At 39.1% G+C, this 16,790-nt stretch overlaps 1 protein-coding gene across 1 annotated transcript; it reads left to right on the top strand.

Moving 5' to 3' along the window:
- The first annotated feature begins 17 nt into the window (after window positions 1-17).
- LOC109101711 (zinc finger protein 711) lies at window positions 18-14,935 on the top strand. The gene is made up of 9 exons (XM_042737855.1): window positions 18-194; window positions 1,352-1,437; window positions 1,622-1,719; window positions 3,095-3,529; window positions 5,162-5,320; window positions 7,044-7,181; window positions 7,277-7,414; window positions 8,339-8,470; window positions 11,333-14,935. The coding sequence occupies exons 3-9, from the start codon at window positions 1,644-1,646 to the stop codon at window positions 12,508-12,510; spliced, it is 2,256 nt and encodes a 751-aa protein (XP_042593789.1). The 5' UTR covers window positions 18-194; window positions 1,352-1,437; window positions 1,622-1,643; the 3' UTR covers window positions 12,511-14,935.
- Window positions 14,936-16,790: the final 1,855 nt, after the last annotated feature.

Below are 16,790 nucleotides of genomic sequence, written 5' to 3'. Positions count from 1 at the left end.
AAGAAACGAGTACTCTGATTGGCTGAGGCAACGAATCGAGCAGCGTGATTGGCTCGGGCCTGGAAAAGAGCGTTCGGGGATCCTCAATGTACAGGCCGCAGTAGTGCTACCGTTGGAAAATTAACGATAATAAATCACGACAGATTCGCGGGGATTCGAAACTCTTCAACGCTCCGAAGGCAGCCGCGGAGCAGGTAAAGCGTTTTGGATTTGTGCGGCAGGTCTGTGAAACGGTCGCCGGCGGCCCAGTCGGCCTGCGCTGCGCTCGCGCGGGAGGAAGCGCCCAGCGCTCGCGACAAAACTAGTCCCTACGGCCACCACCCGCCACGCGTTTGGCTCAAAAGCAGTCATGCACGGAGTAAATGCAGAAAGTACATCTGGGCGTCGCGTTTTTGTTGCATTCCAGGTTGTGTTGTAGTCATTTACGTGTTGCCATATTAGGTAGCTAATGCTATTAGCCGTTTAGCATGTAGTGCAATGGCGGAGGGCAAGATGGCGCAGTGACGAGGCTGCATTTGCGCAAGCTTTTAACCGCGAATAAACTGGTTTCTTCTGCTATATTAAAGTGGATCTTACAACCTATATTGTATTTTGTGTATGTTTCTAACTGTATTGAGTCGATGCTACGATAGTAACTTTGTTTCGATTAAACTCTTGTCACGAATGGAGCGGTTATGCTCAATTACGAAGCCTACTAAGGCGAAGGCTGGCCTCATGAATATTAATTAGGTCGCTCGTCTTCTGCGGTGGTGCGTAAGGGCACGTAACGAAATTAATAATCATGAGCCAAGCCTTTGTCGTAGTAGGATTCGTAAATTATGTTTTGATTAGTTCATCATCATAATCTCTGACAGCGATTTCTCACACTCTCTCATACAATCATTATTATTATTATTATTATTTAATATCTCGTTACCGTTCGTCTGTTCAGGGACTAAACTTATTTTCAAACAGAGATGTATGACGTCATGATGGAAGTCCCCTCACAGCACTGTTATATTTCTCAAGTTTTTACTGAAGTCTAATGAAGTATTAGCCGTATGCAATTATGCCCAGCCACCTTACTGTTATTATTCAGTTGTTATTTTACTGCACTTATGCATAATGTTAATAAAAGTGTTATAATGGTAAGAAATCACTGTCTCACACATATATATCTAAACGTTAATAAACAACACTTTATTTTGCTGCCTTGCTTGTGTGCATTGATCTATGTTTAAGGATATTTTTTTTTCTCTCCAAATTTTATATTTGGAAACAAACAAGAATGTGTAATTAAAATCTCCCTGACGTTGTCTTTAAATTACATAAATAATAATAAACTTAATATTTCGTTCTTTGTTTCTTTCAGACACTTTCCTCCCAGATGCCAGATTCACAGATTTGTTTAATGTTTGCGATGCTTTTACATGAAGGGAACCACTGTCAGATGTGAAGGTTTGTTAAATAGCAACACAAGCGTTTACTCTCATGTGCCTGATTATTAATTATTAATGAATTATTTAATGAGTATTCATATTCATTGTGATGGATTTTCTGTCGTTTTGGTGCATTTTATATAGATCAAATATTTTTACCGCACAGATCCTTTCTTTCTTTAAGTTCTGTGTGTGTCTTACAGTGTTGTGGAGCAGTCTCAGATCATGGATCAAGGTGGAGGGATCCTGGAGCTTCACAAGGACTTAAAAATGCCCCATACAATGATAATGCCAGATTTTGGTAAGGAACCGTCACTGAGATAGCGAGTCAGTTGATTAGCTTTGCATCGAATGATGACTTTATATGTTTTTTGTTTGTTTATGATTTAACATGATTAAAAGTTTTCCAGCTTCCGTCTGCCGTGGACAGTTTGTATTTTGATGGATGAAAATAAACAGTTGATTTGAGTTCAGCAATTTTATGTAGATTTCATTTTGCTCTTGTTAAACTGTGCCGTGTGTCCTTGAGCACACACACGCTGGACGTCACTTAAAGGATTAGCTCAGCCAGAAATGAAAATTGTCATAATTTACAAATGATGGTCGTCCTTTAATAACAATTGCATTTTATTACAGGAGTGGCTCGGTTAATTGTTCCATGCGTCACTCCTGAAATTGCTATGATTGACGAAGACCTGCTTTGATTGGATACATTTGTTTGTACAAGTTATTTTATAATAATCTGAAAGCACAACTTGTGAAAAGAACTAAATCAGGGAGTGGAAATGGCAAATGAGGTAATGAGTAATCCTCTGCTGCCATCTACTGGTTACAGTGGTACTTTCATGTCATTTTCACATGAAAAGTGTTTGTTTTCCACCAGGTGGCAGAAATCATCCACTAGAGCTGAGCACGTATTTCATGTTATTTCCATGAGTGAAAATGAGAAATGTAGATCCTCTTTAAAGTGATCCTTACGGCAGAGTTGGGAATAAATAAATAAATAAAATAGTGTTTAAAAATATACTTCATTTCTCTGTGAAGTCCGAACATCCCAAGTGTGCACCATAGACACCGGCCCTCGGAGGGTTAAAGGGAGTGTTATAACAACCGAAATTGGGATTGGGGGTCACATCTTTGTCACCTTTTTTGTTTTTCGAGTTTGCATCTCTGCCTGAGAGGTTTCTGTTTCTACATTTAATATCAGTGTGTCTTCACATGACGTGGTTTAAGCGGCTCAGTTTATATGGATTCTTTTTAAGGCACCTTTATGATTTTTTTTTTGGGATTACTTAAGTTTTGGTTACCTTTATTTTCAGTAGAGAGAATGTGTTTCGAAGATTAAGTCTTTTGGGTTTGGCACGACATGAGTGTGATTAAATGATGACAGAACTTCGGAAAGAAATACCCCAATATTCATCAAGCCCTGCTTTGAAGGACTTTTCAAGCTTTACATACAGTCAAACCAAAATGTATTCAGACACCTTTCACACATTATATCACAGTTTATTCACTATGGTTTAGAAAATGGTAATAAAATATGACCAGAACTCGGAGTTAAACTGTGTCAGACCGAATTCATCTTGATAAAATATTAAGAATGATATCTGGTGTCTGTGTAATGTTTGGTTTGACCGTACGTCCGCACGTGTGTGTTGTGATGCTCCTCTGTGCAGTTGCAGGGATGGGAGGCCTGGCCCACATTGACGGCGAGCACATTGTGGTGTCGGTGCCGGAGGCTGTGATGGTGTCGGACGAGGGCATCATGCTGGAGGCTGAGGTGGTGGAGGGGCCTGACATCTGTCACGAGGACGTCATCACCACCGAGGGCGTGATCATGTCCGAGTCCATCCTGGGGGCCGAGGTGGCCATCCAAGAGGCTCTGGGCGGCACGGCTGACCTGATCGAGGAGACGGTGCCCGATCAGGTGTTTGTGGCTGAGCTCATGTCTCCTCACGATCAGAGCCCGCTGGACCACGAGCTGGTGTCCGCGGAGGTCATGGTGACGGACACGGAGACGGTCATCCAGGCGCACGACGCCATTAAAGCAGTGGATGAGGACGAGGAGGAGGACGCGAAGAGCACTTCGGAGGACTACCTCATGATTTCCTGTGAGTCTGCTGTTACATGGATTGATGGATCAGGGCTTGACGCTTACCTTTTTCCCAAGAAGCACATGTGCTCTTAAGTTGAATAAAGTTAGCAGCGCATTAAAAATTTTTTAGGGGTGCAATGCAAATATTTCTAAATGATGTGTTGTAGCTTTCGCGAACCGGACATCACTGCTATATATATATGTGTGTGTGTGTGTGTGTGTGTGTGTGTGTGTGTGTGTGTGTATATATATATAAGGAATAGCTATGTGCTTCAGCAACTAGCTCCCCATCTAAGAGGGTGTTTAGTGTCAGTGGGAACATAGTTTCATGCCACAGAGCTTCTCTTAAAACCGCAGACAGTTGACAGACTTAAAAAATGTAAAAAAGTAAAATAAAAATAAAATACTTATCCCAGTTTAATTTTTTCCCCCAGTGGTAAGTTTAAATTGTGAATTGCATGCACTAAAAAAGTTGACAGAATACACTTTCTGTACTTGTTTTGCACTACTTCAGTTACATATAGGCCTACATGTGTTCATTTAATAAAAAGCAGTAAGTGATCACTTGGTCTAGTTTTTTTTTTTTTAACTGATTAAATTGGCTGTTCAATCTAAATAGTTTTTGTTATCTTTTTAATGGGGCAGAAGAAAATCATGTTTTTTTTATTTTTTATTATTTAAATACAAATGCAACCATATCTTGATACATATTGAATATCGTAAAATTTTTTAAAATATATATAAAAATGCCCCCCTCCACCCCTCAAATTAAAAAAATACCCCTCACAAGAGACACCTAAGAGGGGAATACATTTAAAAAAAAATTAAATTCTGGCCCTAAATAAATGTCTAAAAATCTTGATTGGATCATCACTTTAAATAATTCTACATGATAAAAAGAAGGCTTAAAAAAGATCGGTATCGGTGACCGTATCGGCAGATACTGCTTTCTGTGATCGGCCTCAAAAATCCTGATCGGAGCACCCCTAAAAATAAAGATGGCATCTGAAAGTTGCGTTTGGTGGACAGTTTGTGCATAAATGTATATTTCTGACTAACGTTTTGCACTTTTGATATTATTTCTAGTGAGACATCAGTATTATAGCAATTAAATATTTGTTTAGATCATTAAACCGTTATGCTGCCTCGAAGCCTGTCTGAAATCAGTTTCACGAGGTGCCTTCATGCAAAAACGCTCCCTGCAGTGTCATTGCCTCATAAGGCTGTCGGATGCAGCCATGGTTTATCACAATATATAATTAACTCTTTACAGGGTAACGTCAGCATCAGTGCTCTCTAGTACCCAGTGTGTGTGTTCATTCAGCGTGTCTCCTTCACTCGTTCCACCTTTCTTCTCATCTGTGCTCATTTAAATTACATTGTTGCCTTTTTAAAGTTCAATAATCATATGAGGCTGTATCTCTGTTTTTCCATGAATAACTGGAAGAAATTAATGAGTTTGTTATAGGCTACTGTGTAAGTTAGGCTGTTTAAGAAATTGTTTTTGCACTCATGCTCCTAAACACATTTTCCAGTTCGTACACCTCTATTTTTAGTCACATATGCGAGTGAAAATGCTTGCCCTGTTGAGCCCAGTGGATGGATTGATTGGATCCACAGCAGTGTTTGATGTGTGGCTTCTTTGCAGTGGATGAGGTTGGGGAGAAGCTAGACATTGGAGACGCACCTTTAAAGATCACCACAGATGTGGGCCAGGACGACGACGGCTCGAAAGAGGATGAGTTCAGCTCGGAGGTCATCAAAGTTTACATCTTTAAGGCAGATGGAGATGAAGATGTGGAAATAGGTAAGGAGCACATTTCACATCTGTACCTCAAACTGATTGCATAAGGGCTGCAACAGACGATTATTTTGCTAATCGATTTATCTGTCGATTATTAGAACAATTAATCGACTAATCGTTGATTATTTCACTTTCATGAAGTAATGGTTTCCCCCACTTATAAAAAGATTTTATCATTAGGTAGCTCCACACTGGAGAGCTGCATTATAACAGAAAATCAAGTTGTAATTCTAACTGAAAGTGACACTGACTTTTCATGTTTAATGCTATAAAGCTGCTTGATTTAAGGATATCTACTGCATAAAGTACAGTTTAAAAAATTGTGACGTTTACTGGAGTATCGAACTGAAGAGCTCGTGCAAACACCCACATCACTGTAATCTGATGCTTTCTTAACTGCTGCTTTCTCACCGCTGTCAGGTCTTGTTGTGTTTATTTTGTTATTGAGAGCAAAGCTGCGTTTGCTCCGAAGCGCTGTGTCCTCTTCTCTTGAATTGCATCCAGGAGGGCTGATGTACAGTCTTGCGATACAGCGCCACACTGGTCAAACCGCATTATTGTAGGCTCTTACATTAGCTCATATAAGATCAAATGACTATTTATCGTCAATTTTTTGTTGTCGATAATGTCGACTAACCGTTTCAGCCCTAGATTCCATACTGCTTGTGCAATCACTGTTATTGTTGCTTATTAAGTTTATGGAATTGAAAGAAACACCAACAGGTACAGAAACCTAGTTAAAGGGATACTTCATTCAAAAAATATTTAAAAATTCACTATTCTAATTCTATTTAAAAAAAAAAAAAAAAAAAAAAATTCTAACTACCTTTTTAATCTTTTTGTATTCTATCTATTTTCTTTTCATTTATTATACAATTATAAAAAAAAGACCTCTATCACTAGCTTGCTCTATTCTTTTTCTATTCTATCTGTTTTCTTTTTATTTATTATATTATTTAAAAGCCCTTGCTACGTACAGTATACTGTGTTTAAGCTAACTGAGACTTGTTATAGCACTTGTATATCATTGCTCTTTTGTTGTTTTTGATTGCTTCCATTGTCCTCATTTGTAAGTCGCTTTGGATAAAAGCGTCTGCTAAATGACTAAATGTAAAATGTAAATGTAAAAATAAAAATTTGCTGTTAATTTACTCAGTCTTAGGCCATCTGAGATGTAGGATGTGACTCTTTCCTCAGTAAAACAGTAAAGAAGATTTTTAGCTGAAACTGTGATCATTGATGATTCATAAAATACAAATCAGCGGCTGCCCGTCTTTGAGAATTACAAAAAGGTTATCTGGGAACACAAAATTGATACCCGTGGCTCCTGACAATGAAGTCTTATGAAGTGAAACGATCAGTCTGTGCAAGAAACTGAACATTGTTTACAACATTATTCCCTGTAATCCAGAGCGTCAGGTAAACGGGGAAATGTTATTATTTTATGTGAACTGATTCTTTCAGACAGTTTGTTTCAATTAACTGGTTTAGTTCACTAGTTCATTTATGTAATCATGCAATGGCGTCACGTATACTCCGTTTACATACTCTGGATTACAGGGAATATTGTTGTAAACAATGTTCAGTTTCTTGCACAGACTGATCGTTTCACTTCATAAGACCTCCATATATCATCAGGAGCCACGGGAATTCATTTTGTGTTTCCTGTATAAGCTTTTTTGACTCTCAAAGTGACAGTGATGACTCTGTGTGGATTGTGTTGTAGGCAGCACAGAGGTGGTGGCAGAGAGTGATTTTCCCAACGGGCACACGGCGCTGGAGCCGGCCGGTTCAGGCAGGCTGTCCAGAGAGAAGATGGTCTACATGGCTGTGAAGGACGTCAGCCAAGGAGAGGAGGATATCAGTGAGTTCTCCATCTCTGATTAAGAAGAGTAACAGGTGCACGCAGCAACTCAGAAATGTGTGTTATGTTTATGCTGTTCTCTGTCCTGAATGTAGACTGTTCGGAGATGACTGACCAGGTGTATATGGAGGTCATAGTTGGGGAGGAAGAAGCTCCTGCTATCACTGAAGCGCAGCTGGAGGACACACCCGTTAACAAGACCTTTGTTCCTGCTGCCTGGGCGACTGCTTATGGTCCTTCACTTTATTTATATTGCAGGCAGAGATAGAAATCGCTTTATATGAATAGTCCACCAAAATTGAAAATTCTAGCTGAACTCAGTGTAGCATAATAGTATCATACTTGGTACTCCAAATATGACTATATTCAAAATCTTGTGAAGCCACATGATAGTTCAGGGTAAGGTTTCAACAGAATCCTTTTGACTAAATTCCTGGCGAATGTCAAGAGAATATTTAAGTTAAAATTTCAATAATTGAACAGTACATTGCATGGTTCTCTGATGATGGCTAATAGTCACATGACATTACAGGAAAACAATTTGTTTAGTTATTGTCTTTTTTTGATTGTTTTTATATTAAGTATTTGAAATCTTATTATTTTTTACAGTATAGGGCTGGTCAAAAATTATATATATATATATATATATATATATATATATATATATATATATATATATATATATATATATATATATATATATTTTTTTTTTTTTAGTATTACAAAATAATATACTGCTTACTATAAAAGTGTCTTTTAAGGATCTTCACTTCCAGTCTTTCCAAAAAAAAAAAAAAGGCTTAGTTGTTTTTGACTAAAAAAAAGCAAACAAAAGGAAATCGTGTTTGCATTGACTTCGTAGCTTTAGTTTAAAGTGAAAGCAGCACATCAGACTGAATCACAGCCTTTTGCAATTTGATGTATATATTGCAATCCTATTTATTTTAATGTAACATTTTTTCCACTGAATTGTTAGGTTTGCAAACTCACAACTGGGAAACCCTGCAATAACTGATGACAGAATTTTCATTTTTGGTTCTCGGTCACTATCGGCCATCTAACTTAACATTTATAGAGACATTCTCTTTTCCTTTTAGTGCATTTATAGCGTGTAAATGTCCAATCCAAACTCCTTACCAGGCATGGCTTTCCCACAGGAAGCAGTCTTGAAAGTAAGAATGGTGCGGCCACTCCCTACCTACAGATCTCTGACAGCATCAGCACAAGCCGAGCACTTAAACAAAAGATCAAGAAGAAGAGGAGAGGAGAGACACGCCAGTGCCAGACAGGTATGATCTGCTGCTAGTGCTAGAAAGTTTTTAAATGTACATGAACAAAACAAAAACATGAACAAAAAATTCCCCAAATATTATTTACGCGTCTCATATGGGAAGGGAATGATTTGCTAGTAGACACGATTAAACTGAATGAATTCAACACCTAGTATACTGTACACTGTGGTTGTGTACATCTTTAGCACAGTTCTCCTTTTCATGCATTTTTAAGCTTTGCCAGTTTACATTTTAAAGAAATCTTGAACAGTTCAAGCACAGTAAGACACAGTTGAGACATCAGTTTGGTCATAACAACCTTATTTCCATATCAATCTTCTGGTATATATATATATCGTCATTGGCTAGAAGACTGAAACTTTGTCTTCATCTCACACAGAAACACAAATTGCAGTCAAATTATTTTTTTCAGTCAAAGTTTTATTTTCAAACTTGATGTTGTGATACATTTCAGAATTTTTGCTTCTGTTATATGAAGTTTAACTGTAATTTAATTCCTTTCCTTAAACGGGTGGTTGATTGTGATTCCACTTTTTTTTTTTTACTTTAATTAGTGTGTAATGTTGCTGTTTGAGTATAAACGATCATATCTGTAAAGTTACAGCGCTGAAAGTTCAGTGGAAATGGAGATATTGTCTTTTAAAGAAAAGTCTATTTAGTGCCTACAATTACGACTGGTAGGGACTACAACGAACTACTTCCCGTGTTAGTGACATCACACACCCTGCAATTAACATAAACCCCGCCCCCGGGAACACCCAACAAAGGGGGCGAGGCTATGTTGTGTGGCTTTCCCTCCGGAGCACATGCAACTATTGCCTGTAATGGTAAGGGGCGTGATGTTTCTGGACAACATGCAATACACGGTTAATAAATCACTGACAAAAACACTGGGCCAGCTAACCAATCTGAGTCCATTGTGTATTTATGAGGGACAGGTATCATAGAAACAGGAAGTCAACCAGCCATTCAAATGAAAATGGAGCGGCGTAGAATAAAGGTAACATATATGAAAAATAAGGCAGCATGAAATCATGTTACACTGCACCCCATAAACACAATCAAGATTACAGAAAAAGCAGTCAACCACCCCTTTAAATCTGAACAACTGTTGCAATTTTGCTGCACTAGGTGTCTGAGAATTAATGTTCATGTAATAGAGCAATAATAGCAAATAATAATGATAGTTTAAAAAAAAAAAAAAGAAGTTCTTGAAGGGGTCATCGGATGCTCATTTCCACAGGTTGGTATGATTCTTTAGGGTCTTCATGAAAAGTCTATAACATGCTTTGAGTAAAATTTCTCAGTGGAAGTGTATAAAAAACATCCTTTTTAACCTGACCAAAAACACAGCGAGCCGTTTTGGTGCATGTCCCTTTAAATGCTAATGAGCTTTGCTCAGCCCGCCCCACTCTTCCATGGGGTGATGAGCATTACTTGCAGAACTTGCTAACTAGCACATTATTAGAAAACGGGATTTGCAAAGATTCGTACAAATTCATAATAAAATTGATTTGTGTGAACATGGACACATTTATGTAGATCGGGGGCGCCTTCCCTTCAAAAACAAATGTAGTCCACTGCGTCTTCAGCGGCTCAGATGTGGGGAGTAAATGATGGCTGCAATGTTCATTACTACATCTAACATCACAATACCTCAATCTCTTAGGAGACATTCTAGTCCACACCTGCTCTGGCTTCGAAACAATGGTGGACTGATGACAGCCCACTCAGGGCTCAGTCAACAATCGTGGGAGGGGCCTGGGTCTGTGTGACGTCAAAAAAACACTGGGTGGATTTTTATCATTATAGGGTGGATGTGTACACTAGGGGTGTGAATCTGCACTGGTGTCACGATTCAATTCGATTTCATGTTGCATCACGATTGTATCAAATTTATTCTGTGCATTTTTATTAAATTAGATAAGCAGGCTGCTTTTTAAAAATATTTATGTTAATTAATATATTAATGAATAATTATTTATTGTTAAGAATTAAAGAAAATATGATTTTAAAACATACAAACAAATATAAAGTAATAAAGGGGGAAAAGACAGTTATAAGTGATAAACAAAAAGCACTTTCAGTATCTAAGAGTGCTTTAAGTATCCGAAAGCTTACAGATAATCATAGTTATGGGTTTTTAATTTCTCCTCAATATTATTGCTGTTTAATTATTACTGATGAGATCATAGACGGTGTCAGCTTTAATAGGCTGCATTCACACTGATGCACAGATCTGTTTCGACCTATCAGATGTTTTGTCCTGTTCTGAAAACATAACTGACTGTTTACAAATTCATTTGAAATCATAAAAGTATTCGGAGTGCATTTAACCGCAGCCGTGAGCTTCAGAACAAACAAACACAAAGCGCAGGTGAAAGTCTGTCAGTACCTGAGTTTCATGCATCTAATACACACTGCTTTCCAAACGGCATAAATGAAAACATACCTAAAGTAAAAGACTAAAATAACAGTGAGTGGAAACACTGCCAAGCAAAGCGCACACGTCTGAAGCCTGAATAGAGAGAGTAGAGAAGCCTGAATAGAGACAAGTGCGTATATGAATGATGTCAGTAGGCTATAAACAATTATGGTCTATTACTGCATCGATGCAGAATCGTCAGCATCACGATGCAACAATTAATTTCAACACCCCTTGTGTACACACAGCCAACACACATTTCACTTCAGTTTTGCATCTGATAACCCCTTTGATGGTGAAGTTGACCCCCTCAGTCTGCTCATAAAGCCTCCTCAAATGTGGCTGTTTAAAAGGGAATTTGTCCTTTCATTTTTGTTTTTTCTTGTTGGATGTCCTGTCTCACAACAGAAGTCCATGCTCTCTCTCTGTTTCAGCTGTGATCATTGGTCCAGACGGGCAGCCCCTGACCGTCTACCCCTGCCACATCTGTGGCAAGAAGTTCAAATCACGCGGTTTCCTGAAGCGCCACATGAAGAATCACCCGGACCACATTTTCAAGAAGAAGTACCAGTGCACCGACTGCGACTTCACCACCAACAAGAAGGTGAGTTTCCACAACCACCTGGAGAGCCACAAGCTGATCATCAAGAGCGAGAAGATCCCGGAGTACACCGAGTACACGCGGCGCTATCACGAGGCCAGCCCGCTCAGCTCCAACAAACTCATCCTGCGCGACAAGGAGCCCAAGCTGCACAAGTGCAAGTACTGCGAGTACGAGACGGCCGAGCAGGGCCTTCTCAACCGCCACCTGCTGGCCGTGCACAGCAAAAACTTTGCGCATGTTTGCGTCGAGTGCGCCAAGGGCTTCCGGCACCCGTCGGAGCTCAAGAAGCACATGCGGACGCACACGGGCGAGAAGCCCTACCATTGCGAGCACTGCGACTTCCGCTGTGCAGACCAGTCCAACCTAAAGACTCACATAAAGAGCAAACACGGCACTGACCTGCCCTTCAAGTGCGGCCACTGCCCGCAGGCCTTCGCCGACGACAACGAGCTCCAGAGGCACACGGAGATCTTCCAGGGCCATAAGACTCACCAGTGTCCGCACTGCGAACACAAAAGCACCAACTCCAGCGACCTGAAGCGTCACGTCATCTCGGTGCACACCAAAGACTTCCCGCACAAGTGCGACGTCTGTGAGAAGGGCTTCCACAGACCCTCCGAACTGAAGAAGCACGCAGAAACGCACAAGGGGAATAAAGTGCACCAGTGCAGGCACTGCGACTTTAAGACGTCGGACCCCTTCACGCTGAGCCGCCACATTCTGTCCGTTCACACCAAGGACTTGCCGTTTAAGTGCAAGCGGTGCAAGCGCGGATTCAGGCATCAGAACGAACTGAAGAAGCACATGAAGACGCACAGCGGTCGCAAGGTCTATCAGTGCCAATACTGCGAGTACAACACTACGGACGCTTCGGGTTTCAAACGGCACGTCATATCCATCCACACTAAAGACTATCCGCACAGGTGTGACTATTGCAAGAAGGGTTTCAGGCGGCCGTCGGAAAAGAACCAACACATAATGCGGCATCACAAAGAAACCCTGCTATAACGCTCTTTCTTTCTGCTCCACAGCTACACGTGTCATTTACGGCCCTCTTATTTAATGCACTGGTTCTCAACTGCAGTCCTCAGGACACACTGCTCTGCACATTTGTCTCCCTTATTTATCGCACCTGATTCAGATCATCAGCTCGTTTAGGAGAGAGACCCATGAACTGAACTGAGTGTGTCCGATAAGAGAAACATCCAAAATGTGCAGAGCAGTGGGTCCCGAGGACTGGAGTGGAGAACCACTGATTTAAAGTGTAAAGAAACATTTATCACAGAAGTGGCTAACGGTATGGTCTTGGTCAAAATGATCATGTCACACCTCTCGCGGTCTTTGAAGAAAACAGGGATGCCTATATTTTTATACTTTGCTTAAATGCTGTTAGCAAATCGAATCCTCTATATTAAAGGAATAGTTCTCCCAAAAATGAAAATGTACTCGCCCTCATGTTGTTCCAAACATGTTCTCCAGAGGATAAAAGACGTTTCACAGAACGTTGTTTCATTAACTAATAACATCTACCGATCAGTGTCTGTCAGGATTCAAAAAGGATGAAAAAGCACCATAAAAGTAGACTTTGTGCACTTTTTATGTTCATTTTAAACTTTGAGAGCTTCTGGTTACTGTAAACTTTTGAATAGAAAAAGCAGCACAGTGATTTTGTGCTCCATGGAAGAAAATTACTTGGGTTTAGAATGACATGAGGGCGAGTAAATGATAACAGTTTTCTTATATGGGTGATATATTCCTGGTCTGAGCATCATCATAGACCTTAGTCAGGATAGACGACATATTGAATTTCACAAAGTGAGGCTAAACGTACAGTCTTTATAATGACATGCACTTTATAAACCTAGATCGCGTGTCATTTAAAAGCTGTTAATGAAGTTTTTGGTCTACTGAAAGACGTTTCATCAGCTGTATGATTGGTATGTTGTTAAACAACATTAGTCTACTGATTCCTCACTAATTAAATCCAGCGCTGTCCTGACTAAAGTCTATCAAGACAGACACTTTCCTTTTCTCTCCAAAGTCATTCAATAATTAGATGTATTTTACCAGCTTGTATGTCCAGGTTTTACTGCACCTTTTACCGTTTTATACCCATCATGATGTTACTTTGAGCAGTTCTGTTGTGGTATCTGAAACTGTACGATTTAAACCAGTGCATTTTCTCTGTGATCTTTGGCGTTCCTCAACTTTGTGAATACCACTCACCAAATTAAATTACAACATTTGTGTAAAATGAAACGTTAACAACACGGCGAACATGCACATACTGCCAATTATTTCTGAGCTCGAGTCATGCCTTACATGTATTTTCTTTGCACTGAATTAAGTATGAATCGATTGTGAATATTTTTAGCAAGTTTCAGTTACGCTATAATAGATGTATACATTAACAAATGCAAATCACATTAAGAGCACCTTTTGCTGTTATAATGTCACTTTGAGTTATTTATTTTTTAGCGAGAGGGCAAACGTAGACACGACATCCTAAAGCAGAAGCCATCCTTCAGTCCCTTCCCAGCAGTACTTGCGTGTAAAAGACCTCAGCGATTCATGCCTTGATATCTAACTCTTGTTGACCTGCGTAGCTATGACTGTGGCTCTCACATAGGGTGGATTTGGAGGGGCGGTACTTCCTGTCAGTCATGTTTTTGTCAGACATCCTAATCTGTAATGCATACTCCAACGTCATCATGTGTAAAAACCTTCGTTATAAACTCCGTCTCCGAAGAAAAAGTATTTTTAGACATTGTGGTGAAATTGAAAGAGTGGGTGATTTGCAACAGCTTTAAAAGGTTTAGTTCACAATAATTCAGATTCCTAGAAATTACAAGACGCCACTTCTAATGGTTCATCATCTGGACAGATGGAAATCTCACTGAAGTTACAGCGTGAATGGATGTAGCAAATTTTGCTTTCTTTGTAGTTTAATTGGTTGTATTAAGTTCAAACTGTGTTTAATTGATCAAGTACTTTCAAAGTAATCATCCATTTGATCCCTGGACTCAATCACATGAATCACTCTCATTCATGAACCACAAGGAGAACTGTGTGTAAATAATAACCATTCTTGCGTAAATCAAGACGCAACCGTTCACGTAATCGTTTATGAAGGACTCACGGATTCGTTCTGCTGGTGTTTGGTGAATGAGGTTTGTGGCTCTTGAAATGCGAAATAAAATTCATGCATTTCAGTTATTTTCTGACAGGTGGACTACTGGTAAGAAGGAATCAAAAATCTTTTTTTGTTTTCAGAAATGGTTTCACACTCAGGTATTTCCTTGACGTTTAGCAAATAGCACTTTTCAGATGTAAGATATTAACACAGTCTAAATAAATCATTCAAGGAAAATCATTTTAATCCGCTTATAAGTGTTGTATTATGCCATTAAAGTGGGTAATTACACATACTGTATTCTGTTACTGTGTGCGTCTCAATCTCTTCCCTAGTTCAGTGTTACTCATCAGGGAAACACAATAATTCTGGAACATTAAGTCCCTGAAAATCCCACAATCCACCACAAAAATCAGGACTGATAAACAAAACACAAATCGCATGAGCCTACTCAATAAATATAACATTCGGTAGAAGAGTTAAAGACAAGCATCTGTTTAATTACACTGTTCCTGCAGGTCTCCAAATGTCTCATTCGCCCTTCCTCAAACCGAATAAAACCGAGTCGTAAATCTTTATATTAATTACATTAAATCTCACATGCACTGCAAAACAATGAACGTCTTCCTCAGTATTTCTGTCTTGTATCTAAACATCCTTAAATCAAGATGCATTTACTTGAAATGGAAATTGAACATAAGAGGTCTTGTTTTCTGAAAAACGGGACAAAATGAAGTGAGTAAACGAGAACAAACATATCCGTGGGGTATGGATCTTGTTTTCCCTTTGAATTAAGCTCATATTTCTGAGCCCACTGGCAGGTGTTTGTTCTAGTTTAATCAAACTCTTATATTATAATTACAAAGAAATCCAGATCAGTTTGAAGTTGTATTTTCAAACTTTGAAGCGTTGCTACAAGACATTTTGCAAGGCGTTACATTTAGAGAACATTGATATTTTGTGTTCCATTTGATTATTTGTAATTACAGTTAAGCTAAAATACTGCAGGAATATTGAAAAGAACAAAGGCTTTCATAATGTACTGTAAGCTGCATAAAAATCTTGGCAGGAGGATATGGTGTAGGGAGCTGATGGAGATGCTCTTCGAGTGCTTTGTATCATCTCCGAGTTTACTCCCAAACGCATGACTGTCTGTTCAGACTATCCTCAAGGCTTCTGTGGATTTACTCGAGAGCATTTGACACCATGTACTCTAAATGTGTTTACATTGCATCTCCATTTAAAGAACATTTGTGAACTTGGACCACAAAACCAGTCGTAAGGGTCATTTTTAAGTTTGTACATGATCTGAAAGCTGAATAAATAAGCTTTCCATTGATGTATGTTTTGTTAGGATCGGACCGATATACAACTATTTGAAAATCTGGGCATGTATTCACAAAACATCTTGAGGCTAAAAGTAGCTCATAATTCGCCAAATAAAGGAGAAAATCTTAAAAATAATGGGTGTGTCAGTCCTAAATTTTTGCTCTAGGAGTGTTTCACAAAGTGTTCTAGCTCTAAAACTACCTCCTAAATCTGTGAAAGCTGAGCAGACTATCCTACAATAGCTGTTGCTGGCAGTCTGCCTCAGAACGTAAACATTTCAGAAACATTTGATGATAATGAGCTTTTATAAAGGTATTGCCTTCAGTTTTGAAGGTTATCCCAACTCCAGATTTTCCTTTGATTATATCCATATTTTCATTAACCAGGTGGGCAAGAAGTAACAGCTGTTCTTGAATCCAGTTTGGTTTTCTTAGGTTTGCATGTCTTACTATCAGCCATGATTACTCTACTATATTAATTAAAAGGCTGTTTATATGCATATTCACTAATTATGAGGATACGTGTAGGAGGCTGACAATTAGCTGAACATATACTTGTTTAATTAGTGACTCTTAGCATGCATTTTAAAATCTTTATTGAATGTGGCAATTAGCAGTTTTATTTTTAAACCTTTATTTAAATATGGCAACATAACACTGTGCTCTGCAGTATTTCTATGAATAAATCTTTGACAGAGACTATCAGCCAATCACTGTGTGCATAGTTAATAAGCATGCTGACATCATCCATAGCAACGAGGTCAGCACCGCCCCCTTACTCTGAGCTTAAGACTTCTGTCTATTCCTTAGTAAAAGTTTGTCTCAGC

This window comes from Cyprinus carpio, chromosome B14 (assembly GCF_018340385.1).
Source record: "Cyprinus carpio isolate SPL01 chromosome B14, ASM1834038v1, whole genome shotgun sequence".
NCBI classification, from domain to species: Eukaryota; Metazoa; Chordata; class Actinopteri; order Cypriniformes; family Cyprinidae; genus Cyprinus; species Cyprinus carpio.
The sequence above is the reverse complement of the archived record's forward strand: the minus strand, read 5'-3'. Positions and strand labels throughout refer to the sequence as shown.